General features: G+C 40.6%; 1 protein-coding gene across 10 annotated transcripts in view; it reads right to left on the bottom strand.

The window, feature by feature from the left end:
* CADPS2 (calcium dependent secretion activator 2) overlaps positions 1-27,956 on the bottom strand; it is a 545,582-nt gene that overhangs the window by 36,973 nt on the left and 480,653 nt on the right. For 9 of the 10 annotated variants that reach the window (XM_070466441.1, XM_070466410.1, XM_020909458.2 and 6 more), the window contains 3 exons: positions 21,240-21,314; positions 5,186-5,269; positions 5,054-5,086 (listed from right to left, as the gene is read on the bottom strand). In XM_070466441.1, coding sequence (XP_070322542.1) covers positions 5,054-5,086; positions 5,186-5,269; positions 21,240-21,314 — 192 coding nt within the window. The remainder of the gene's footprint in view (positions 1-5,053; positions 5,087-5,185; positions 5,270-21,239; positions 21,315-27,956) is intronic. The other variant, XM_070466414.1, reaches the window with a different exon arrangement.

The raw sequence follows: 27,956 nt of genomic DNA, 5'->3' as shown, positions 1-27,956 counted from the left end.
CGGTCTCATACACATTTTCATCCTATTTTCTAACACACATTGCTATCAGCTACATCTTCCCAACCTTATAGGGAGGCAATATGTCTTTTGGGGGGTTAGTTTTAATATACTACCTAAATTTTTTTTTAATTAAAAAATTTTTATTGGCATAATAAGGACACAGATGTAGAGAATAAATGTTATGGACACCAAGGGGGGGGGGTGTGGATAGGAGGGGTGGGATGAATTGGGATAGTGGGATTGACATATTTATACTATTGTGTATAAAAGAGCTAACTCCTTCTCCAGGGGATCTTTCCAATCCAGGGACTGAACCCAGGTCTCCCCACTGCAGGTAGATTCTTTACCAGCTGAGCCAGGAGGGGTGCTCAAGAATACTGGAGTGGCTGGCCTATCCCTTCTTCAGGGGATCTTCCTGACCCAGGAACTGAAAAGGGGTCGCCTGCATTGCAGGCAGATTCTTTACCAACTGAGCTATCAGGAAAACCCAACTAATGCTAACCTCTGTATAGCACAGGGAACTCTACCCAATGCTCTGTGGTGACCTAAAGGGAAGTCGCTCAGTCGTGTCCGACTCTGCGACCCCATGGACTGTAGCCTACTAGGCTCCTCCGTCCATGGGATTTTCCAGGCAAGAGTACTGGAGTGGGTTGCCATTTCCTTCTCCTGTGGTGACCTAAAGGGGAAGGAAATATAAAAAAGAGGGGAGATAGGTATACATATAGCTGATTCACTTTGCTGGACAGCAAGAAACGAACACAACACTAATATACTACTTTACTGAATTTTTGGTTTGGGCCTGGTGTTCCCATCTGTGAAGCTAAGGTGAATGTTTTCATGCCGGCCCTATATCTACTACAGCTGTTTTCCCTCCCCATCTCTCAGGACTGAGTTCCCTTCAGCTAAGTTACTGTTAGACAGGATGAACAGACTCATTCTCTCCAGGTCTTGCTTTTCTTTAATGTCTGAGGTTTTTGCCACCATGAACACACCAAGGTTCTATGACGGAGCCTTGAATTGTGTAACTATGACAGGAACTTGTCTCCAGATTGGTGGTTGGGTGGTTTAGTCACTAAGTCATGTCCGACTCTTGCGATCCCATGGACTGTAGCCTGCCAGGCTCCTCTGTCCATGGGGTTCTCCAAGCGAGAATACTGGAGTGGGTTGCCATTTCCTTCTCCAGAGGATCTTCCCCACCCAGGAATCAAACTCGGGTCTCCTGCATTGAAGGAAGATTCTTTACTGACTGAGCTATGAGGGAAACCCCTTGTCTCCAGATGAGGGCTATTTAATCAAGAAAAAAATCTATCAAACCATCTGAAGGTCACTCTTTATCACCTTGACTAGAAAGACATCAAGGGAGGCCCTACCAGCTTCTTCGCTAAGAAGCATGAGATAACAAAGTTTCTTTTTGTTCAGGAACATATTGATGACTTTTCTCTTATGTATGATATGTTTTCTTTTATAAAGAAGTATCATGAAAGTACGAAGATACATAAGACTATGTTCATAACATGCTATATTTAAATGAATATATAATTTGAATATATTTGAATCATTTTCTGTTATTGACACTTATACATCTTTAGTTATGCTATAATTATAAGGTATACCTGATAATCAAGTATGTTCCAGGAACATGAATTCCTTCTTCTCTTTTGCATTAGGAATATCACTTAATTGTATGGATATACCACTTCTTGCTTATCCATAGGTTGGACTGAAAGACGTTTTGGTTGCTTTCAATTTTTGGTGATTATGAAAAAAGTTGCTATGAACATTTTTGCAGGTTTCATTGTGGACATATGTTTTCAGATCAGTTGAATAAATACCTAGGAGTATAATCAGTGGGTTGCTAAAGCCTATATTTAGGTTTGTAAGAAACTGCCAAATAGTCTCCCAAAGTGGCTGTACAATTTTGCATTTCCACCAGCAATGAATGAGAATCCCTCTTGCACTGGATCTTTGTCAACATTTTGCTATTAACTGTTAAATTTTAACCATACCAATAGGTGTGTAATAGTGTCTCACTGTTTTAATTTTTATTTCCCCAATGACAGATGATATTGAGCACCTTTTCACGTGACTATTTGATATCTATATGTCTTCACTGTAGTATCTGTTCTGATCTTTTGCCCATTTTTTAACTGTGCTGTTTGTTTTCTTATCCTTGAGTGTTAAGAGTTGTTTGTACATTTCAGGATAAAGTCCTTGAGCAAATATGTCTGTAGTTTGTCCTTTTACTTCCTTAAAAGTGCAGAGTGCTGTGTGTGCTTAGTCGCTTAGTTGCATGATTCTTTGTGACTCCCATGGACTGAAGCCCGCCAGGCTCCTCAGTCGATGGGGATTCTCCAGGCAAGAATACCGGAGTGTGCCGGCATGCCCTCCTCCAGGGGGTCTTCCCAACCCAGGTCTCTCGCATTGCAGGCAGATTCTTTACCACCTGAGCCACCTATTAATTCCAACTTACAATGTTTCTCTTTCATGGATGTTTTGGGGTTTGTATCTAAACTTAAGGTAGTATTTTCTCTTATGTTTTCTTCTAGAAGTTTTATAGTTTGCATTTCATAAGTAGGTTTTTAAATCAGTTGTGAGTTAATTTTTGTGAAAGGTAAGTCACTGTTCTCTTTTCTCATAAAATTCTCTGTAAAAGATTGCTTCAGAGAGGTATCTTGCTGGAGTTTTAGCATTAAAAAAATAGTAACAGCCAAGAGCATCTCACAATTTTTGAAATTAAATTTTACTTCCAGATCTAAGGGAGAAACTCTAGCAATATACCATGGTCACACCACATCTATGGTTTAGTATGCTTTGCTGTGTGTGGCAACTTGATATAGTAGTGACATTAGTAAGTTGGAATTCATTAGAGAGTGATTGGTATGGTAAAGAGTCTGAGCACAATTGCTATTGTGCTATCATGATTATTTTTTTTTTTTGCTATCATAGACAATTGCTATGTCTATCATGAAGCTGAGTCATTTGGAACTGAGAGCTGAGTCACTGGAAAAGACCCTGATGCTGGGCAAGATTGAGGGCAGGAGGAGAAGGGGATGACAGAGGATGAGATGGCTGGATGGCGTCACCAACTCGATGGACATGAGTTTGAGTAAGCTCTGGGAGCTGGTAATGGACAGGGAAGCCTGGTGTGCTGCAGATCATGGGGTTGCAAAGAGTCAGACACAACTGAGCAACTGAACTGAACTATTTCTCTATCTCTTTTATTCCTAGACACTGAACAGCTTGCAGGCAGGACATATATATTTTCATTGTAGCCCAGAGTCTAGCACTTAGTGATTATTAAATAAGATTTATTCAACGAATTTAGTGAAAAAGTTGAGGATGTTTAATGTAGAAAATAAGAATTCCTTAGACAACAAATCCTTTTGAATAGCCATCATATCTCTTGGGAAGAGGATGCATGATAATTATCACCGAATATCTGAAGGGCTATCATGCAGAAAAGGAATTAGAACCAAGATAGAAATCACAGAGGTACAGAATTTCAACTCGTTACACATAAGAGGAAGCTGCCTTATGGTGAGCCTACAATCACTGAAAAAATTAAAAAAGCTTGACTGAATCTTTTTGAGGGCTATCAGGAGAGGGGGCTTCCACATGAGAAGGAGCATGAATGAACCACTTTCCGTATCTTTCAACGATGAAGCTCTATGGGCTCCAACAGATCTAGAACAGAGTCAAATTAAGAATTGCAAAAGCCCTAAGAACAGAAATAATTGTGGTGTTCCATTCCACTTGTATTTAATAATTCAAAATTAGAAACAAAATCTATATTAAAAAGTACTCATTAAGGACAATAAAGTCCATATGTTCCCATGATGACTTGTCCTTTTCTTCTTCAGATAGCAAATATAAACTATTCCCCCTTACTGCTTCCTTTCTCTCTTTCAAGAGGCTCCTTTGCAGGAACACACACATGTGATTATTTCTGCTTATTGTCCAGTACTGATTTTCTGATTCTAATACAAGACAAAGAGTATGCCAAAACTTCTTTGGGAATTATTTGTAAAACTAAAAACAAACAAAACCTACTCCCAAGAAATCCTAGGCAAAGATAGGAAAGTCCATGGCCTTTTCATTTCAAATGTTCGTTTTTAATAACTATAGCATCAGTAAATCTGGGGACTGTTGAATCCATAGTATAAAATGAAGTCATGCAATTCAAAAATAAGAGCCACCTACAACAGATATACAAAGCTTGCCAGCACTAAAAGTGCTAACATTTATAATAATGACCTAGAGATGGTAATGTTATTCAAGCACAGCCTGAATTAAAGATGAGATGACTTATATTCCGCTTAGTTTTAAATTTTATGCTTTTTTTTCCCATTGTGCTCTAACTCTTTGATATGCATGCCAAGACACATGATTCAACAGACTATCAGAGGCCTTGATCATATATACGTGATAACGGAATTTAAGGCAAAAACTTTGTTAATGATTGTCAACTTACAAATGTTGTACTAACTTGTTGATTATATTTATCACGTAAATTTTTTTCCTTGTAGCTAAGTAAGTTTCATAGTTTCCTCCCTTAATTTTTGAACAAATTTACAGGTTATGCATTATTTCCCAAGAGTTCTGTGAAAAACCAAATGATAAGTAAGTCAACACTGATTTATTTATGACACTTCTATATTTAGAAAACTAGTCCTCTGATTTAACTGATTCCTCTTGTTTGTTACTTAAACTCCTATAAGACACCTGTTAGAGCCTTCATGGAAAGGGAAGGAGAGTGAATTTTTTTCTATAAATAATGTGAGGCATTTTCTCCCTGATCCTGGAGCTACCCCCGAACTGGTATGTTCTCATGGTGAACTGACCTCCACAAGAGTCCCCAAGTTGCAACAGAAAAAGTACACTGAAATAACCTTGTCAGGTTTTGCTATGAGAGCTAGTCCTCACTTAAGAAAAATAAACTGCTCCCTGAGGGAATCACACTGGTTTAAAGATTTGAAATAAACCCATGGTGAACCATAAATGCATTTTTAGAAGAATTATATATAGTTTTTAAAAGCAAATAGAAAATACTTACTGGAACATCAACATATTTTGCAGCTGCTTTCACCTTAAGTGGAAAAGAGATAATTATGAGAATTACTTTCTTAACTGATAAGTACTATGACAGCAGTCAAAAGAGAGAGGAGAACTCATTCAAAATACTTACAGTGAATGACAGGATGGATGAAAAGAAAGTGCCTTCATCATATCTTGAGAGCTTAGACAACACCCCTTCCAGCACTGAAACAAACTAGAATACAGTTTATGGTTGAGTATTTAGGATAGGACCGTGCACACAAACGCATAACAGGGCAAACAATTCCTGGACCAACTTTTCCCATGGCACAAAAACCCAAAATGTACAAACTGACACCTAAGAGGATGGCTTATGATGTTTATTTTTATTTTGAAGATGAACTCTAAGGTCCTTTCACTTTCCAGGAAATAATATGTACATTTTTAAAGATAAAAGAACAGTGTATAATAGGAGTCTGCTTACTATGTGTGAGATAATTTAAACCACTTAGTAAGTAACTTTAAATCCCTGAGACTATTCCTTAAAATAACTTTCAACTCCAGTATAGATAAGTTCTCATCACAAGGAAAAATATTATAACTATGAATGGGGATGGATGATGCTAAGTAGACTTATTTTGGTGACCATTTTGAAATTCATACAGGTATCAAATCATTATGTTGTACACCTGCAACTAATAGAGTGTTGCAGGTCAATAATACCTCAAGAAAAAAAAAAAGATGTTTAGAAGCAACAATGGTCAAGTGTTCAAATCCCATTCTATCATATATCACTTGATCATTCCCCAACTTTTTCTAAGAGAACAGATAATGAAAAGGAGGTGTAACATCTGAGGCTCTTGTAACACTAAAATGAAGTCTGATACATTAGCTAGTGAGTATTCACCAAGAAGCTCCAACTGGGACACGTAAGGATCACCCCAGCTTTCAAGCTTACAAAGCAATCAAGAGCTCAAACAGAGACACACACGTCAGGGTACAATGGAAAGAGCACCAGACTGAGCTGATTCTGTTACTGACTGCTATGTGGGGTCCAGACAACCAGTGCATTTGTGTTGGGGGAGTGGTATGGAATTTAAACTGTCTTAAGAGTTCTACGTTTCTAAACTTTTAGTTTCTATGAAATGAAAATTAAGATATATATACGTAATGTAATTAAAAATGTGGAACATTTTATTTCATTGACTGGGAACATTAAGATCTGGCATGAAGATAAAGAAGAGATGTTAATAAGGATCTACTACCCTACATCTTTCCTTTTTAGAACTAAAATAATATGCACTATTGAAAAATTATACTTTCCCAAAGGGAAAATACTGACAAGGTTTTTTAAATACGAAAAGGGAAATTAATGAAGGCTGGTTTTTGTTCACATAGCAGCTTCTTCAACAAAGTGATAATAGTTCCAGGGACACAGCTTATTGGTCTCTGGTGACCAGGGAACTCACTGAGGGTGCACAGGAGATAATCTTTTCTCTATGGCTGGTCAATTACTGCAAAATAGTTTATGCAAAAGAAACAAAAACTTCCCTATAGGTTTCTCCATCACATCATTTGCGACATGATGTAAGAACACAGAAACAAATTCACGCAAACCACGGACTAAAATTTTGTTTTTAAAGAACGAGAATTATATATGGTCAGTTAGTTATCCTAGGGCACACAAACAGCAAAAAACACAAAATAACAAATTGCTCACAACTAAAAGTCCACTGAGCACTTTCCTCCTGCTCGTTCAGATTTCTTACCTATCACAGCTGGCTAACTCAACTTGATGTGGTTGGCAAAGACCCAGAAGGCCAATACTCCAGGGCTGTGTCAGATCAGGGGAAGGGAATTCCAAACTTAATGGCCCTCTGTGGAAAATGCCTTGTCTCTAGTAACTCAAATCCTGAGTGCTGGTGTGAGCTGGGTGATCTCATTTGCCACGAGGAGAGCGACCATTGCTATGGTTACCAGACAAGGTGAACCACTGAAGGCTCTAGCACAGCACCTGCTTCCTGGTGCCTGCAAGCATTTGTTTCCACAGGGGAGTGATGCTGAGGGGCTGGCCAAGCTAGAGGCTGACCTTGGATGGGTTTAGAAGGTCTGAGGTCAAGTTGTAGCTCTGCCTACTCTTTGGCTGTGAGTTAAGAGGCTGGACATTCAGCTTCTCCAGCCTCAGCGTACTCATCAATAAAACGAGGAGGATGACACTGCTCTGCCCACAACAAGGATGGGGTGAAGATCAACAGAGATGATTCAGATGAAGGGGCTGTAAAAATGGCAACACACTAAGAGATGTAAAGAATGAATATCATTGGTATGATTAGCTAAATCACTAGGGATTATATGTCTAAAAACATACACATATTAAGTTAAAGTTAGTGGGGGTAACCGTGGGGTTGTTCAGTGGTAAGAAGAAATAATAAATTTGGTTATGAGAGAATGGGTCTTAGTCAATGAAATGATATCTATGGAGGCAGGATGGAGTTGACACCGTAAGTCAGAAGACCCAGTCAGAATCCTGTCTGTCTCAAGGTCTTGGGGCTGATGGTAGAGGTGGGAGGCTTTGGATACAGGTGGTCTGGCTCCAAAGCTCTGTTTTTTATCATCACACTACAAAGTTGTAATAATTAAATGATATGACAGTAATGTACCTGGTATATAATAAGTGTTCAATAAACACTATTTGGTTATTATTATTATTGGAGTTTCCCTGGTGGCTCAGATGGTAAAGCATCTGTCTGCAATGCGGGAGACCCAGGGTTGGGAAGAGCTCCTGAAGAAGGAAATGGCAACGCACTCCAGTACTCTTGCCTGGAAAATCCCACAGATGGAGGAGCCTGGTGGGCTACAGTCCATGGGGTCGCAAAGAGTTGGACACGACTGAGTGACTTCACTTCACAATATGGGAAATACAAAAAGTATGACTCTTAGAACCTTCCCTCCAGGAACATACAAACTAGCAGGAGAGAAAGAGATGTATACAGCTGGTTGTGAGGCAAGGCAGGAAGTGATGAGGGACAAACAGTGTAACTGAACTGACTTCCACTGGAGGAGAGTGGGTAAGCTTCCTTCACACGGTAGCATGGGACCTGAGCAGGATAGCTGAAATGGAGTGGCTAAAACAACATCGGGGCAAGTCCATCAGCAGATGACCTGCAGGCAGAAGTTTCCCCACTGTGCCAGATGGCAGCCTGTCTAGCTTGTCCTTTCTTTAGAGTATGAAGCAGCACAGGTTATACCCCACTAAGGCCAATGTGTGGATGGGTGGTCCTGCTGCAGGCATGTCACCGAATTCTTGGCCTCCATTTTAACAACAGGGCAGAGTGTCTCCCTGGGATCCTTCCTACTCCAAATGGTCCTGGGGGAGGCCGCACACAGCAGGGACTCTAAGTGCTTACATGGCAGTGAGCAGTGCCTGCCCCCCTGGGATCAATCAGGTAAGCCATGTGGTTCCAACAGGAAGGTTTCCTTTGTCAAGGCACACGTGGTGGGAGAGCTGCCTTAAAACCCCACGTCTATTAATATCAACATTGGCTAACAGCGATGTAGTTTCCACCTGGCTTTTAACTGTGTAAAGCTGCAAGAATCCAAAAAAAAAAAAAAAAAATCCAGTGAAATGCTGGATTTAGCTGCTGTGTCTTTAACTGCTTCCTGTGAACCTTCTCTGTACAGATCAGGGAGTATATAAATACTCACAGATTGCCTTGAGCTCTGTTCTCTTGAGAATGTCGGGTGGGAATGAAACCCTGTAATCTCTTTGTTTCCCTGCTCTTTACTGTGGATGTCATTTACTGGGTTTGTTGGAATAATACTGCACACCTAAAGTCTGTCTGGGTGATTACCAACTTTGCCTCATCACGTACACCCGCGGGGAAATTAAAGATGAAGGCGCAGTGAAGTGACCAGTAGAATGAAACCTGCAATGTGCCACACGGCACATGGGTTTAAATTTCCTACTGGGTTTTAGCAGGGTTTAAGAGGCATTTTCCTATGTGTATATAAAGCTATGAAGACATGCCACAGTCAAAACCACATAAACAAACAAATCTTAAAAAAAAAAAATAGTTGACTTAATCTGGTTGAGTTAGGGTTGGGGGAGAAGATACTTTAATTACATCATCCAGACAGGTCAGATCTGTCCTCTGGCCCTTTTAAGGGAAATACAGGGGAAAATATTCCAGGTTATCAAGAAGAATAGGTCTTCCCGTGTATGTATATGTATTTATGGGCTTCCCAGGTGGCACTAGTGGTAAAGAATCTGCCTGCCAATGCAAGAGACCAGGGTTCGATCCCTGGGTTGAGAAGATCCCCTGGAGAAGGAAATGGCACCCCACTCCAGAATTCTTGCCTGGAAAATCCCATGGACAGAGGAGCCTGGCAGGTTGCAGTCCATGGGGTCACAAAGAGTTGGACATGACTTAGTGACTAAACAACCAACGCCTAAGACATATTTGAAGACATTAAATACTGATGTATCTCACAAACATCATAAAAGTATATATAAATATGTCACAGACATCATAAAAATGCTTGAAAAGTCCCTGCTAGGTGATCTCAGGGTTGTTTTCTAACTCTAACACATCGTGTGTGCTATGGAACTTGAGAGCCTGGGCAGAAAAGATGCAGGCCCCCGAGGCCTCCACACACATACATAAGGATCTTTGCTTTAGACTGAAAAGGCTGTAGATATTTTTCTCATCCAATGCTCCTGCTTTTTTGATGAGGAAACTGAGTTATGTAAGGAGACCCAGTTGCCAGCATGAAGTAGGAATGAACTCCTGAACTCCCTTGAACTCCCAGTTTGTCCGAGTTAATTAATTCTAATAAAGGCTATGACAAACCTAGATATTGCATTAAAAAGCAGAGACATCACTTTGCCAACAAAGGTCTGTCTAGTCAACACTATGGTTTTTCCAGGAGTCATGTATGGATGTGAGAATTGGACCATAAAGAAGGCTGAGTGCCGAAGATTGATGCTTTCAAACTGCGGTGTTGGAGAAGACTCTTGAGAGTCCTGTGGACTGCAAGGAGATCAAATTAATCTTAAAGGAAATCAATGCTGTTTATTCACTGGAAGGACTGTTGCTGAAGCTGAAGCTTCAATACTTTGGCCACCTGATGAGAAGAACTGACCCACTGAAAAGGACCCTGATGCTGGGAAAGATTGAGGGCAGGAGGAGAAGGGGACAACAGAGGATGAGATGCTTAGGTGGCATTGTTGACTCAATGGACATGAGTTTGAGCAAACTCCAGGAGACAGTGAAGGACAGGAAAGACTGGCATGCTGTAGTCCACAGGGTGCTAAAGAGTTGGACACATGACTTAGTGACTGAACAACAACAATTAGTTCAGTTCAGTCGCTCAGTCATGTCCGACTCTTTGCGACCCCATAAACCGCAGCACACCAGGCCTACCTGTCCATCACCAACTCCCAGAATCCACCCAAACCCATGTCCATTGAGTAGGTGATGCCATCCAACCATCTCATCCTCTGTCGTCCCCTTCTTCTCCTGCCCTCAATCTTTCCCAGCATCAGAGTCTTTTCCAATGAGTCAGGTCTTTGCATCAGAGGGCCAAAGTGTTGGAGTTTCAGCTTCAACATCAGTCCTTCCAATGAACACCCAGGACTGGTCTCCTTTAGGATGGACTGGTTGGATCTCCTTGCAGTCCAAGGGACTCTCAAGGGTCTTCTCCAACACCACAGTTCAAAAGCATAGATTCTTCTGTGCTCAGCTTTGTCTATAGTCCATCTCTCATATCCATACATGACCACTGGAAAAATCATAGCCTTGATATAAGGTAGCAATAAATATGGCATTTTTTTGTATCCTTTCCTTGGCAATATTTAATGTTCCTGCCTTCATTGTTTTTTCTTGGTAAAAATTATCTAAGTCCTTTTCTGGCTAGAGACTTTTTCTTCGGCCACATCACATAGCATTTGGGATCTTAGTTCCTCCACCAGGAACTGAACCCAAGTCCCCTGCATCAGAAGCACAGAGTCTTAAACACTGGACTGACAGGGAAGTCCTCTGGAAGCTTTTGCTTTTGCTTTCTTTAAGGTGGTTTTCATCTCTCCACATCTTCCACAGGGATTCCAGTTATAACACATATGCCTGAGAATAGCAGCTACTGATAGAATCATTTCCAATGGCTGACATCTTATGGTTACATCAGTATTTCAATCCCATATCCTTCCTTTGAACTCCAGCTCCAGACACCTAAATATCTGAATGTTCCCTTGGTATGTACTCCTTCCAGTATTTCAGAGGTAGCTCAACTCCCAAATGCCTGATACTGATATCATTGTCTTTTCGTCTAAATCTGTTCCTCTCCCAGGGCACCTTGCATCACTGAAACACATCAACAGCCATCTCCTGCTTCAGGCTATAAACCTAGACGAATCCTCAATGTTCTCCTTTCTCTCTCCACTACTAACCCCTTGTCTTAGTCTGCTCAGACTGCTGCACCGGATGCCATAGACTGGATGGCTTACAGACGATAATAACTTCTCACAGTCTGGAGGCTACAAGACCTTTTAGAACCAACACTGAAAAAAAATTGTCCTTTTCATCATTGGGGACTGGAGTGCAAAAGTAGGCAGTCAAGAGATACCTTGAGTAACAGGCAAGTTTCGCCTTGGAATACAAAATGAAGTAGGGCAAAGGATAATAGAACTTTGTCAAAAGAACACACTGGTCATAGCAACACCCTCTTCCAACAACACAAGAGAAGACTCTACACATGGACATTACCAGATGGTCAACACCGAAATCAGATTGGTTATATTCTTTGCAGACGAAGATGGAGAAGCTCTAGACGTCAGCAAAAACAAGACTGGGAGCTGACTGTGACTCAGATCATAACTCCTTATTGCCAAATCCAGACTTAAATTGAAGAAAGTAGGGGAAACAACTAGACCATTAGGTATGACCTAAATTAAATCCCTTACAGTCATACAGTGGAAGTGACAAACAGATTCAAGAGATTAGATCTGACAGACAGAGTATCTATAGTCCATCTCTCATATCCATACATGACCACTGGAAAAATCATAGCCTTGATATAAGGTAGCAATAAATATGGCATTTTTTTGTATCCTTTCCTTGGCAATATTTAATGTTCCTGCCTTCATTGTTTTTTCTTGGTAAAAATTATCTAAGTCCTTTTCTGGCTAGAGACTTTTTCTTCGGCCACATCACATAGCATTTGGGATCTTAGAAGAACTATGGACGGGGGTTCATGACATTGTACAGGAGGCAGTGATCAAGACCATCGCCAAGAAAAAGAGATGCAAAAAAGCAAAATGGTTGTCTGAGTAGGACTTACAGATAGCTGAGAAAAGAAGATAAGCTAAAGGCAAAGGAAAAAAGGAAAGATATTCCCATTTGAATGCAGAGTTCCAAAGACTAGCAAGGAGAGATATGAAAGCCTTCCTTAGCAATCAATGCAAAGAAATAGAGGAAAACAATAGAATGGGAAAGACTAGAGATCTCTTCAAGAAAATTAGAGATACCAAGGGAATATTTCATGCACAGATGGGCACAATAAAACAGAAATGGTAGGGACCTAACAGAAGCAGAAGATAATAAGAGGTGGCAAGAATACACAGAATTATACAAAAAAGATCTTCATGACCTAGATAACCATAATGGTGTGATCACTCACTTAGAGCCAGACATCCTGGAATATGAAGTCAAGTGGGCCTTAGGAAGCATCACTACCAACAAAGCTAGTGGAACTGATGGAATTCCAATGGAGTTATTTCAAATTCTAAAAGATGATGCTGTGAAAGTGCTGCATTCAATGTATCAGCAAATTTGGAAAACTCAGCAGTGGCCACAGGACTGGAAAACGTCAGTCTTCATTTCAATCCCCCAAAAAGGCAATGCCAAATAATGTTCAAACTACCACACAATCACACTCATCTCATACACTAGCAGAGTAATGCTCAAAACTCTGCAAGTGAGGCTTCACCAATACATGAACGGAGAATGTCCAGATGCTCCAGCTGGTTTTAGAAAAGGCAGAGGAACCAGAGATCAAATTGCCAACATCCACTGGATCACAGAAAAAGCAAGAGAATTCCAGAAAAACATCTATTTCTGCTTCATTGACTATGCTAAAGCCTTTGACTGTGTAGATCACAACAAACTGTGGAAAATTCTGAAAGAGATGGGAATACCAGACCACCTTACCTGCCTCCACTGAAGCCTGTATGCAGGTCAAGAAGCAACAGTTAGAATCAGACATGGAAGGATGGACTGGTTCAAAATTGGGAAAGAAGTATGTCAAGGCTGTACATTGTCACCCTGCTTATTTAACTTACATGTAGAGTACCTCATGCAAAATGCTGGGCTGAAAGAAGCATGAGCTGGAATCAAGATTGCTGGGAAAAATATCAATAACCTCAGATATGCAGATGACACCACTGTTATGGCGGAAAGTGAAGAAGAACTAAAGAGCCTCTTGGAGAAGGTGAAGGAGGAGGGTGAAAAAACTGGCCTAAAACTCAATACTTAGAAAACTAAGATCATGGCATCTGGTCCCATCACTTTATGGCAAATGAATGGGGAAACAATGGAAACAGTGACAGACTTTATTTTCTTGGGCTCTAAAATCACTGCAGACAGTGACTGCAGCAATGAAATTAAAAGATGTTTGCTCCTAGGAAGAAAAGCTATGACCAACCTAGACAGCATATTAAAAAGCAGAGACATTACTTTGACAACAAAGATCCGTATAGTCAAGTTCACTTCAGTTCAGATTGGTCGCTCAGATGTGTCTGACTCATTGCTATCCCATGGACTGCAGCATGCCAGGCCTCCCTGTCCATCACCAACTCCCGGAGTCTACTCAAACTCATGTCCATTGAGTTGGTGATGCCATCCAACCATCTCATCTTCTGTTGTTCCCTTTTCCTCCCACCTTCAATCTTTCCCAGCATCAGGGTCTTTTCAAATGAGTCAGTTCTTTGTATCAGGTGGCTAAAATATTGGAGTTTCAGCTCCAACATCAGTCCTTCCAATGAATATTCAGGGCTGATTTTATTTCCTTTAGGATGGACTGGTGGGTTTCCTTGCAGTCCAAGGGACTCTCAAGAGTCTTCTCCAATAGTTTTCTCCAACAGTTCAAAAGCATCAATTCTTTGGTGCTCAGCTTTCTTTACAGTCCAACTCTCACATCTATACATGACTCCTGGAAAAACCATAGCTTTGACTAGATGGACCTTTGTTGGCAAAGTAACGTCTCTGCTTTTTAATATGCTGTCTAGATTGATTATAGCTTTTCTCCAAGGAGCAAGTGTCTTTTAATTTCATGGCTGTAGTCACCATCTGCAGTGATTTTGGAGTCCAATAAAATAAAGTCTGTCACTGCTTCCACTGTTTCCCCATCTTACTGCCATAAAGTGATGGGACCAGATGCCATGATCTTAGTTTTATGAATGTTGAGCTTTAAGGCAACTTTATCACTCTCCTCTCCCCTTTCCTCCTCTTTTATGTTCATCGAGAGGCTCTAATTCTTTTTCACTTTGCCATAAGTGTGGTGTCATCTGTATATCTGAGGTTATTGATACTTCTCCAAGAAATCTTGATTCCAGCTTGTGCTTCATCCAGTCCTGCGTTTCTTATAATGTACTCTACATATAAGTTAAAAAAAAACAGGGTGGCAATATATAGCCTTGATGTACTCCTCTCCTGATTTGGAACCAGTCTGTTCCATGTCCAGTTCTAACTGTTGCTTCTTGACCTGCATACAGATTTCTTAGGAGGCAGGTTAGGTGGTGTGGTATTCCCATCTCTTAAGAATTTTCCACAGTTTGTTGTGATCCACACAAAGGCTTTGGCATAGCCAATAAAGCAGAAATAGATGTTTTTCTGGAACTATCTTGGTTTTTCTGTGATCCAGTGGATGTTGGCAATTTGATCTCTGGTTCCTCTGTCTTTTCTGAATGCAGCTTGAACATCTGGAAGTTCACAGTTCACAGTACTGTTGAAGCCTTCCTTGGAGAATTTTGGGCATCACTTTGTTAGCATGTGAGATGAGTGCAGTTGTGTGGTAGTTTGAACATTCTTCGGCATTGCCTTTCTTTGGGAATGGATTGAAAACTGACCTTTTCCAGTCCTGTGGCCACTGCCGATTTTCCAAATTTGCTAGCATATTGAGTGCAACATTTTCACAGCATCATCTTTTAGGATTTAAAATAGCTAAACTGGAATTCCATCACCTCCACTAGCCTTGTTGGTAGTGATACTTCCTAAGGCCCACTTGACTTTACAATTCAGGATATCTGGCTCTAGGTGAGTGACCACACCATCATGATTATCTGGGTCGTGAAGATCTTTTTTGTATAGTTCTTCTGTGTATTCTTGCTACCTCTTAATATCTCTGCTTCCATTAGGTCCTGCTCTGCGGTTTCGTGGTGCCTTGTAATGACTGAAGGCAGCCCCAAAAAGGGGAGCCTTGTCAGGGGTTTATACTGACCTGCCAATGCCAAGAGGTACCCGAGGTCCCTGCTAGGGGAGCAACCAGAGGTGGGCAAAGCGTGTGGACTGAACTTTTCTTGGTCACCTTTTCCTGGGCTCTTTGACCATTCTGTAATTGCATGGGGAATTAGAACTACTAACATAATCTGTTGGATCACAGACTTTCAATGGACTTGTGTTCATGGTTTTACCTAGTAATAAAGTTATTAGGTACTTTTACTTAGACCCCAAGCTTGGCAGTCAGGGAAGTGCCTAGCTTTGCTTTGCTAGGAGTTACAAGTTACAACAGTATGTTTCAGAGTGAGGCAGAACTCTAGCTCCAGGAGTCTCTCAGGCAAAGCTATGGTTTTTCTAGTAGTCATGTATGGGTGTCATAGTTGGACTATAAAGAAAGCTGAGCACCGAAGAATTGATGCTTTTGAAATGTGGTCTTGGAGAAGCCTCTTTAGAGTCCCTTGGACTTCAAGGAGATCCAACCAGTCAATCCTAAAGGAAATCAGTCCTGAATATTCACTGGAAGGACTGATGCTGATTCTTAAACTCCATTCCTTTGGCCACCTGATGCAAAGAGCTGACTCACTGGAAAAGACCCTGATACTGGAAAAGATTGAAGGCAGAAAAAGGGGATGACAGAGGATGAGATGGTTGGCTAGCATTATCGACTTGATGAACATGAGTTTAAGCAAGCTCCAGGAGATGGTGAAGGACAGGAAAGTCTCGCATGTACAGTCCATGGGATTGCAAAGAGTCAGACATGACTGAGCAACTGAATTGGAGGCTGAGCAAGCCACAATCAAGGTGCTAGCAGATTCAATGCTTGATGAGGACCCACTTCATTGTTCACAGATGATATCTTTTGGCTTGTTTTCACCTGGCAGAAGGGACTAGGGAGCTTTGTGGGGTGTTTTATATACGGACACTAATCCCATTTATGAGGGCTTTAACCTCATGACCTTATTACCTCCCAAGTGTACCACCTCCAAATATCACCACACTAAGGATTAGGTTTTAATATATGAATTGTGGGAGAACACAGACATTCAGTCTTTAGCATCCTGTCCATTGTATATCTTAAATGTCTTTGGATTAGTCCAACAGAAACCAATGTTACAGCCTCCTTCCTACTCCCTCTCAATCTGCTTGCTGTGTACAATCAAATGAATCATCTTATAATGCAGATAAACATGATTAATTCCCTCCTGCTTCTCTCTGCCACGTCAACTCTTCAATGACTTCTCCTTGCTCTTAGGATGAACACATTAAACTCCTCAGGCCTGGAACTGGGCTTTGCAGCAAGATTACATACTACCTCTCAGGGAGAGGAGTTTCCCTATATGCTAAGGGAACCATCAACATACAGTTAAACTGGAAGTGTGAAAGTCACAGAAATGTATGGAATGAGTTCAAGAGAAGAGCATAGATGGAAAGTCAAGAATACCACCATTTAGCAGCTAGGTAGAGAGAACACAGGATAGAAAGCTGAGATCTTTTCCAGGTGTGAAAAATGGGTGTGTAGGTAGGACAAATGCTGCTGAGTGTTATATGTGATTAACAGCCCTGGATCATCTTAAAATATTTGTGAAGACATGTGGATAAGAAGAGGATGCAGAAGTAGAATTGAAGAAATTAAAAAGAAGGATGTTATTTTTTATTCATTCATATGTAATAAACATATTTCTCAATATGCACGACAACTTAAAAGTATGGAAAGAAACACTTGGGATTCAAGGAATTCACTATTTTATTAATATACTTTATATTGAATTAATATATTGAAATAATTAATATGGTATAAAAAGTCTAGGACAAATCTCTTAGAATTTGCCATTCATAATGATCATCAATGTAGAAGTTACATATTTTAATTTTCATAGTCTTTTGCTTTTTACTGATTTCCTGGAGATCTGAAATCAGCAAGCACATTGGATTGGGAAGCTGAAACTCAAAGCTTTGAATCTCGACACTTGCACTTATTAGGTGTGTGACTCTGGTTAGTTCACTCTGCTGGTTTGCAGAATAGATTCCTATCTGTGAAATAGGGTAAGCCCACCTATTTTCTAGGTGCTATGTATGCAGTTTGAATTAAGTAACACATGTATAGTCACTCTTTCTCAGTAGGTAATTCATAAATATCTCTCTTAAAAAAATAATTTCTTCTTTGGTGAAAACAAATGGGAACACACTATCTTAGGGGTTGTCTTATTTTTAAATATAGTTTAGTCTTAAGGTAGTTTATATAGCCATCTAGGTGCAGGGTCATCAGAGCAGTGGTTCTGAAAGTCTGACTCAGGAACCCCTACATCAAAATCACCATGATGAGTGGCTAAACACGCACATTCCTGTCCTGCTTCCAAAACTTCTGGAAAGCAGGGCTTGGGCATCTGCATTTTAAAAAGCTCTCAGGCAATTTTTTGGCATGCTAGCATTTAAGGATTGTATAACAGAATTGTCATAATTTATCTTTGCTTAATGATATAAAATTTACTATTTATTGTCATCTTTGTGCAAATAGCATTTTTAATTAAGATGGTGACCCAAACTACCAAATGAATTTACTTTATACTTTTAAACTAAAGATTATTTAAAAGTGCTATTTGACTGTAGGAGAAAGGATCCATAGAGAATAGCTACAATCTAGACTCGATTACTAAATATAATATTAATAGCTAGTTTCAATAGGCTATTTAAAATGAGTTAGAATGAAAATTTCAAATCCTTAGTTGCACTAGCCACGTCTCAAGTGCTGTACAGCCACATGTTACCACACTGGATGGTCGGGATAAACATTTGTATCATCACAGACAGTTCTAGTGGATGGTGCTGATTTCTGGAACACCATTTCCTGACTCAAATATACTAGTTTTGTAATTATCCAAATGCATTTGATATAGAAAAATTTACGTTTCTTACTTTGCCAGAAACAAATGCAGAGATGATGTGCAGCCCTGTCTACCTTTTCTGACTCCCTCCTCCCCTCCTCCCCACAACCAAAACTAATTACAGTCTTTTTGTCTTGTTGCCTATTTAAGCCTTTATGAACTGCATGTGTGTGAGTGCATGCTCGGTCATGCCTGACTCTTTGTGACCTCATGGGCTGCTGCCTGCCAAGTTCCTCTGTCTACGGTAATCTCCAGGCAAGAATACTGGAGTGGGTTGCCATTTCCTCCTCCAGGGGATCTTCCTGACCCAGGGATCGAACCCATGTCTCCTGCACTGGCAGGCAGATTCTTTACCACTGGGTCACCTGGTAAGCCCTATGAACTGCATGAAAAAAAAGTAAAGTGAAAGTGTTAGTCACTCAGTCGTGTCTGACTCTTTGCGACCCCGTGCACTATAGCCCGCCAGGCGCCTTTGTCTATGGAACTCTCCAGTTAAGAATACTGGAGTGGGTGGACGGTTCCTTCCCCAGGGGATCTGGCGGATTCTTTATCCTCTGAGCCACCAGGGAAGCCCTTGCACTTCAGTAGCTCCGTTTAGGTCTCATTCTCACGAAAGACAACTTCCACAGGGGACTGTGCTGATGGTGAGGCTCCGCCTGAATAACATTTCCCTGGACAGCTCACAGACAGCGAAGGCGCTCTGTTAACTGTGTCCCTCTGGCGTGCCGGTGGTACGCTGCTGCTAAAAGCGACGGGCTGGCTGGACTCCTGGGAGGGCAGGACCCTCCTGGTCCTTCTAGAAGCTTCATTCTCCTGCGGTTCACCTCCTCCCCCACCTGCCAGAAGCTTTTCCTGTTAACCCTTCTCCTTTGCCCGTGTTGGTGAGTGTGTAAGTGTGGGTGTTCAGTTCTGGGGTGGAAGCCAGCAGAGCAAGAACAAATGGGAGGTGGTGTTATTCTAAAATCATTTTTTTTGTGTGACTTTTTCCCACCTGAGTACCTGCTACCAGAGAATCTGGAAAACACACAGAATAAATTCTAAGAAATCCTCCCTACCCGCAAATTAACTATAATCCCACCACCCAGATAAAAGCTCTGTAGACATTCTGATGTTTATCTGTCTTTTCTGTACGTGATAACAATTCAGATCATAGTTTCCACTTCTAAATATTGAGCTTTTCCCCCACTTAACACTATATTACGAAACTCTAATATTATACTCTTTGAAAGCAAACTTTCTTAATATAGATGTCCTATAATTTACCACTGATCTCATGTTAGAGATTAAAGTTGATGTCAGTTTTTAATTTGAAATAATGTGACAACTATTAATGCATATAAATTTTGTGCATCTCTCTAGGTAGTAAGAAAACAATACAAAAAGGATTTTAGGTGAATGGGTATCAATGTACTCAACTGAGTTCTAAACGATGTTCTAGAAAGATTGGCGCCATTTATACCTCCATATACAGAAAATGTGAGTGTCCCATTTGACTTTCTAAAATCGAGTGATAGCTTAAGAACATCTGTGCTAATTTCTAGAAGAAAATATTATGTAACTTTTAGTTTTTGGTATGGTTTAAATTAATGAGGCTTAACATGTTTCGTGCTTATTGGGCATCTCTATCTTTTCTTTTCTAAGCAACATGTACATGGGGACTTCCCTGGTGGTCCAGTGGTGAAGAGTTTGCCTTCCAATGCAGGAAGTGTGAATTTGATCCCTCCTTGGGGAACTAAGAACCCACATGCCTTCTGGCTAAAAAACCAAAATATAGAACAAAAGCAATATTGTAGCAAATTCAATAAAGACCTTGAAAAAAATAAACAACATGTCCTATGTCTGTTTACTGAATCGAAGGTGGCTTTTCCTTTGTATTTTTTTATTCTTTTGCATTCTGTATATACTTCTAATTGTTTTATGAAGTCTGATCTGGGGTTCTTCAATCAAGTATCTGTTCTTATCAAAGTGCCTCTCAGGGACCCATGCATCCTCTGTCCTCGCTCTTTCAGCTTCCCAGGCTCTCAGGCTGTCTATCTCTTTCCCTATCAGACCCTGATCTCAAACGTCAGCTATGGCAGCCTGTTCCACCCTAATGCAAGTGCTAGTCGCTCAGTCGTGTCCGACTCTTTGCGACCCCATGGACTGCAGCCCACCAGGCTCCTCTGCCCACGAGGATTCTCCAGGCAAGAATACTGGAGTGGGTTGCCATTCACTTCTCCACGGGATCTTCCTGACCCAGGGTTTGAACCCAGGTCTCCCGTACTGCAGGCAGATTCTTTACCATCTGAGCCACCAGGGAAACCCTTAGTGGAATTTTAAACGGAACACTCATTGATGCTTCATCTCTACTTATACAACTCAAGGTCATAGCTTTCGTCAAAGATATCTGAAACCTCATACAGGAAATCGTGGGAGGCCTCTGAGAGTGGAGAACCTCAGACATCACCCTGTCAACCTTCTCTGTCCACCTGTGAGACCAGTTCTAGAGTCCCAGAGCTGCCACCACAACCAACAAGCTAATTCCAAGAACTGATGGCCACTCAACTCATCCCTAGAGACAAACAGTAAGAGAACATGAGTGTGAAAGGGTCAGGTGTTATTGGACAAGAGAGTTATTTTTAGAAGGACAACTGAAAAAAAAAAGCCAAAATTAATCAAACAAAAACCCAAATGTTACTGACAAAGAGTGTTCATAATTTGATCCTAACTTTTCTTAAAATATGAACTTTTTCACATCTACCTTAAAGTTACTATTTCTCAATCAGGTATTTCAAAAGCTAAGACATACAGTTTTAAAAATTCACAGTTGAAAATTATATAAAGAATACCTTACCTTTGAAACTAGGAGTGAAATGATTTCTTTTACAGTGTTGTCAATCAAATCATCTATTTTGGAATGGTACTGCTGCTATATATTAAAAGATAAAGATGCATTAGTTGGAGTGGACACAAAACTTATTTATGTCATTATGCATAAATGCCTTAAAGTTACTAGTTATGACATATCAGATTTACACAAAATGACCATTTTGCACCTTAGAAGAACAAAACCTTGAAAATGATCCACTCATCAACACTTTTTACATTGTGGGTTTTGAAAATTTTCCCATGTGCTCTGTTGAGTTAAGCAGCTAATGGGGTTATTATACAGATGAATTGAGTTCTTATTCTTATTCAGACAGAGGAATGTGAAGGATACTTTTTGTCTTCTCCTCTATAATTAAGGTGGCCGAGTATTTTTCTAAAGGGTTGGTTTAGCCGGAGAAGCAAAAAGACTGGAAAAAGATTTAATTAATACAGCATTTCATGTCTGACAACTCTCATTCATAAGTTATTTTAAATGTGCTCTAGAAATAAAATGAGCTCCCAATTGTTCTCGCTGAAAGGACCTTTTTGTCAGCATAGGGAGCTGCAGTTTATACAATTCTTACAATATGCTCAAGCAAGGGCAAAATTTAAATTTCATCAACAAAGGTGATAGATGGTAACAAATTAATAGGCCATAAAAGGTACAATGAAACGGCACTCACTCCCCATAGCTTTTTTACTGCTTCCTTATGAAAATGACGCCTTTAAGTAAATGCAAAAAAAAGATGTATTTAAAATAAACCTGAAAGACTCTTTATTTTTTGCTTTCTTCAGAGGCTACTAGAGAGTTCTCTTCTTAAATTAGCAGGAGCTTCGGCTTTGGCGGTGTGTGAAGGCACATTCATTGAAACAGTAATTCTTCCTTTAGAAGCATTTATCTGACGGCTGATTGTCCGCAATAGCCACTTCACAGAAAATGTGACTTGTAAAGACTAACCCTATCTTGATGGTTCAAGGCTTCTTGGAACAGCTAACATAATGCATGGAGTAAAAGTACTCAGGTCAGTATAAACATTAGACCAACTTAACAGCTGCTGGTTGAATGGCTTCCAAAGATGTGAGTTTTTGAAAGCTATTTTTCCTTCTGAAAACATGTCTCAAAGTTTCCACACAGAACAAAACATCAACTTAGGTCTGTTCTGGAACACGCAGGAATAGGTCCCCCCGCAGGCTTTCAAAGAGACAAGCCATCATCTACCTGCATAAATAATGAAGAAAGGAGGCAGAATTTTGGAACATGGGAATTATTTTCTTTTCCTGCTTGTGTGTGTGTGTATGCCTGTGTGTATGTGTGTGTTTTGACAAGTGGTCTTAAATTAAGCACATATATATGAAGAGGGAACTTTCTAGGCATGTATTTATCACTCAGGGAAATAACACACTAAGTGTCTGTCTCACCTAAAGCCTTACTGATCCCCAAATTTGTACTCCCCAAAGGACAAACAGAAGGGAAACCTAGAGGGTGAATTCCTACTGCTGTAGTTTTTTTTGCTTTCAGAACAGCTTGAAGAGAAGGGAAAGGAAAAACAAAACCATAAAACAAAGAAAAGCAAGGTAGAAGGGGAAGAGGTTGAAAAACCTGGCTGGTAGTTGAGATGACCAAGAAGACCCCAGAGGCACAGGTAAAAAACATCATTTCCCTCTCCTCCCAACCCCCTCCTCCTAGCTGAAACTCCTGCTGACCAGGCAGGGGCGGAGCTTATGCAAATGAGCTCTGCGGGCTCCCCCTCCACACACTCTCTTTTCACATCCTTCTCTCTCCAGATTTGCGGCTGTGTAGCAGGAGGAAATAAAAATAGCAGACTGAGGCTTCTCTTTGGGGTAGAAGAGGAAAGGGATACAGGAGACTGGCTTCAAGCTTCTCTCCTTACTCTACAGGGAAAGTGCTACAGAACATTCAGAGTCACCTGAAGCTGCAAAGTTTCATCTTCTTGCGTATGCCTTACCCTCAACGTTTATCTCTCTTTGCCATAAATTTCATTTTTAACTAAAAAAATAATGAAATGGCATCAGAAAGCTATTGCATATAGAACAGCAGAGCTTCTACACAGTTGACCTTTGGGTTGCACTGATTTTTGGCAATTTCTTAAAATCAAGAGATGAGCCGCTAAGGAGGTCTTTTTATATCCTTTTTTATTGAAAGGCAGGGAAAAGCAGGCTCTAGGAGCCATCCAATTCTCCTATAATACACACCCTTAGACTGCTGTTTTCTTTCATGTTTAATTTAGCCAAAAGCAGAGGGAGGGAAATAGCTCAAGTTAAAAATGAAGAAACGGGGTGGGAGGGAGGCTCAAGAGGAAGGGTACATATGTATACTTAGAGCTGATTGGCACTGCTGTAGACCTAAAACTGATATAATATTGTAAGGCAATTATACTCTGATTTAAAAAGTGTATAATTTAAAAAGAGGGGAAAAAAGAAAAGTATACATTTTAAATGTGTTACCCAGGAGGCAAACCTAAATAGTATAATGGTTGCTAGGTTGTTTTCTTTTTAATATGAGATTTTGGTGGTGCTAATGGTAAAGAACCTGCCTGCTGATGCAGGAGACACAAGAGACGTGGGTTCATTCCCTGGGTTGGGAAGATCCCCTGGAGTAGGAAATGGGAACTCACTCCAATATTCTTGACTGGAAAAGTCCATGGACAGAAGAGCCTGGTGGGTCTACAATCAGTGGGGCTGCAAAGTGTTGGCCATGACGGAGTGACTGGGCAGTAGTTTGCTACTGTCAATTTATTTGATCAGCTCTGATTTCCACTAATACTAAATCTGAAAGCAGCTGGGAACTTCCAGAGTCTGTTCCAGCTGCACAGGTAGCAGATGTGGTCTAGGAGCACTGTGAGTGCAAATGCGGAGGTGGCTGCAGAATTCACATTTTACATACATACTCTGCAAAGAGAACAACCCAGAAATGCCACATACAGGTAACAGAAAGTTAGCTCGAAAAAAGTTATTCATTAGGGGATCCAGATAATTTCCAAAGACAAAAATAAACACACAAGGAGAGCAAAACAGGTATGAACAGAATTTATCTGGAAACATGGACATTTCCTAAGCTAAAGTTGATAGCTTTTCATTTTGATTAGCAGACCAAATTTTTGTTCAAAACCTGCCAAGTTTTTGTCTGCAACAGTAAAAGCCTATAAATTTTCTATCAGAATATTTCAAATTGGATCAATGATTTCTACAAACTGGTACTTTCTAGATCATTCTTAGACGAATTCTTTCCACAACTGACCTCAAAAGTAAACTGTCAGTGCCCTGCTTCTCCATTAGGTGACTCTGCACTTGGATTAAGATGAACTTTGATGGTGACTGCAGCCATGAAATTAAAAGAAGCTTGCTCCTTGGAAGAAAAGCTATGACCAACGTAGACAGCATATTAAGAAGCATAGACATTACTTTGCCGACAAAGGTCCATCTAGTCAAAGCTATGGTTTTTCTAGTAGTCATGGATGAATGTGAGAGTTGGACTATAAAGAAAGCTGAGTGTTGAAGAATTGATGCTTTTGAATTGTGGTGTTAGAGAGGACTCTTGAGAGTCCCTTGGACTGCAAGATCAAACCAGTCAATCCTAAGTTAAATCAGTTCTGAATAATCATTGGAAGGACTGATGCTCAAGCTCCAATATTTTGGCCATCAGATGTAAAGAACTGACTAATTGGAAAAGACCCTGATGCTGGGAAGAAGGTGGGCAGAGAAGAGGATGGCAGAGGATGAGACGGCTGGATGGCATCACCAACTAGTTGGACATAAGTTTGAGTGAGCTCCGGGAGGTGGTGATAGACTGGGAAGCCTAGTGTGCTGCAGTCCATGGGGTTGCAGAGAGTTGGACACGACTGAGCGACTGGACTGAATGACTGACTAAGGAATTTTTACTTCATGGAGCCCAGGGAATTCAGATCAGGCATGGGTCTGAAGTCCTGGCTCCCTTGAAAGAAAGTGAAAATGAAGTTGCTCAGTCGTGTCCGACTCTTTGCGACCCCGTGGACTGTAGCCCACCAGGCTCCTCTGTCCATGGGATTCTCCAGGCACAAATACTGGAGTGGGTTGCCATTTCCTGTCTCCCTTACACATCGGTAAATATCCTCATCTCACCTGACTGTTCTCATGCAGACATGTAAAAAATGAAGACTAGCCAAATGCCTGTGTAATCCAGCATTTAAAAATTCTGGTCCTTCTGTTGGGATGATTTTAAAGGTAATGGATTGTTAGTTCTGGAAATGGAAGTATTTTTACTGCAATTGAAAACAAATCCCACGTAAGTAGGGGGCCCTGAGTTGCTCCATTAATGTGTTCTCACTTTCAATGGATGGACCATGAGATACAGTAGTTCTGAGAGCGTATGACAGCTGAAGGCCCATGCAGTCATCTGTTCTTTTGTAGGGATGGATAACGAGGATTTCTTAGCACTGGTGGTTTTCGAATCTCCACATCCGTCCCTGAGGGCCTGGCCTGAGATTGCTGACTCATTACACACAGCTGTCATAAGAGCAGATCATTCGCTCACTAATTACTCTATTAAATGCTTTTCCGGGCTGTGGCTGAGAGTGTCTGCATCATCGTACGCCACGTAAGAAAACAGAATCATAATTCAGGAGTCCAGAAGGGGCTTCACTGTGGGTAAGGAGTTGGTAAGTTTTTGTCCCAGCAATGATGATATAATAAATTTACCAGAGATTGTGCAGAGGTAATTCCCTTAAATCTAGAAAAAATAAAATTTCCTAGGTTTATCTACATAGTATACTATATATCTTTACGAGTTTCCAAACTGTGTAATAATGTAGTTTTTTCAACAACTTTAATTTGTTGCTTGCTATACAATGGGGTCCTATGCATGGGCTTACCTACACATGTAATGTATTCGTCACTTTGCAATCATCCCCAAACTTGTCTTAAACACGTACAGAGAGGAAAAGCCTGTGCAATTACATGTATATATTTCCTGGAGATTAAAAGCAAAGTATAAAATACTTCTTGTGCATGGAAACTCTTGTTTACCACTTTTCAGGGTTGCTAATGGGTTTTACACCTGCACATTTTGAAGTATATTAATTGTGTAAAAGTTGTGGGGAACTAATTGTCTCTGGTGAGAAGGTACAGGTGCAGACATAATGAACAGCAGCAGCAGATTACTCTTCAAAACCATCCACCTATTAATGTAAAGAATCACTTGACAATGCAACAATGTTTTGTCATTTGTGTGTGTGCCTGCTTTTCTTTCAGAGTACTGGAGTGAGTTGTTTCTTACAGGGGAGGCAGGATTTTTTTTAACGGGGGTAAGATTTTTAAAGCAGTGACAAAAAATCAGTCTGCTCATTCAACAAATATTTACTATATCTACTGTGTGTCAGGTACTGCAGTATATGTGAAAACAAGAACAAATGGAGAAATCCAGTATTAATGGAAGAGGCAAGATGATTCTATAAACCTGATGAAAAATGGACATGTGTATAAAGAGACAATGTCCTCAAGCAGACAATAAAAGGTTTACATCTGGCTATAGAAAACCAAGAAGGTGGTTATGAGCCATTGATAGCCAAGCCAGCTGCCTACTCATTCAAATAATTAGAGATAATAAATCACGTTTCAAGAGATCAGAGAATGACAAAACTGAACACTCGATAACATGTTTCAGCTCCTTACTGAGTCTGTAAGGTTGTATGCTGTGGTATTAGAAATACACTTTTTCCCCCTGAATTGCTCAAAGAATGAAATACGTGGATACGTGCACAAATCATGGCCAAATAGCTAATGTCTGTCTCTTGGTTAAATAAGCACGGCATTCAAAATAGTGGGCCTTCTTATCCTCTTTGTATAGTATTGTGTGTGTGTGCTCAGCTGTGTCCGGCTCATGGACTGTGCCCAGGCTCCTCTGTCCATGGAATTTCCCAGGAAAGAATGCTGGAGCAGGTTGCCATTTCCTCCTTCAGGGGATCTTCACGACCCAGGGACTGAACCCGTGCCTCTCGCATCTCCGGCACTGGCAGGCAGATTCTTTACCACTCGTTACCTGGGGAACCTCTTATCCTCTTAGGGGTTACCTAAGCCCTTCTGCTTGGATTAGCGTTGTTAGCCCAGGCAAGAGTTGGTTCTGAGTTTCACTCCCACGTGCCAACTCTAAGACTCGTAAGATTTAACATATCCGTAGAGCACAGAAGCATTTGACTTATTAAAAAATATTTATTTAATCTAGTCAATCCTGTAAGGTATAAAGGGTTTCAGTGATGTTCCTCCAAGGTTCGGGGTGGTACCTCAAGAAAACCTGTGTGCGGAAGGGGAAAGGTGCCTGACACAGGCCTGCCCTTCCCTGAATCTGATGATGGTGCTATCCCAGACCATGAGTATGAGGAGAAAGGCTGTTATCACAGTGGGCATATCCCTCACTGAAATTCACAACTGGGTTCCTCTGTATGGAATCACCTTAAGAGTGGCCTCCTGGTCCTCAAATTTACAGGTTACCCTGTATATATGCTATCTGTCATCTACAGCTCCTAACTCTAAATTCTTTTAATACTATTAGTGAAAGTATACACTACATATATATGCATCTTAAAAATGTTAACAATCACTCTGCTTCTGAATTTATTTAGAATTTAAAGAAGGGTGAATTCACTTGGTTTTAAATAATTTTATCTTAAAAAATTGTAAAGTCATCTGTTAATTCTGCAGCTCAATGGGG

Source organism: Odocoileus virginianus, chromosome 1, assembly GCF_023699985.2.
Source record: "Odocoileus virginianus isolate 20LAN1187 ecotype Illinois chromosome 1, Ovbor_1.2, whole genome shotgun sequence".
Classification (NCBI taxonomy): domain Eukaryota; kingdom Metazoa; phylum Chordata; class Mammalia; order Artiodactyla; family Cervidae; genus Odocoileus; species Odocoileus virginianus.
The sequence above is the reverse complement of the archived record's forward strand: the minus strand, read 5'-3'. Positions and strand labels throughout refer to the sequence as shown.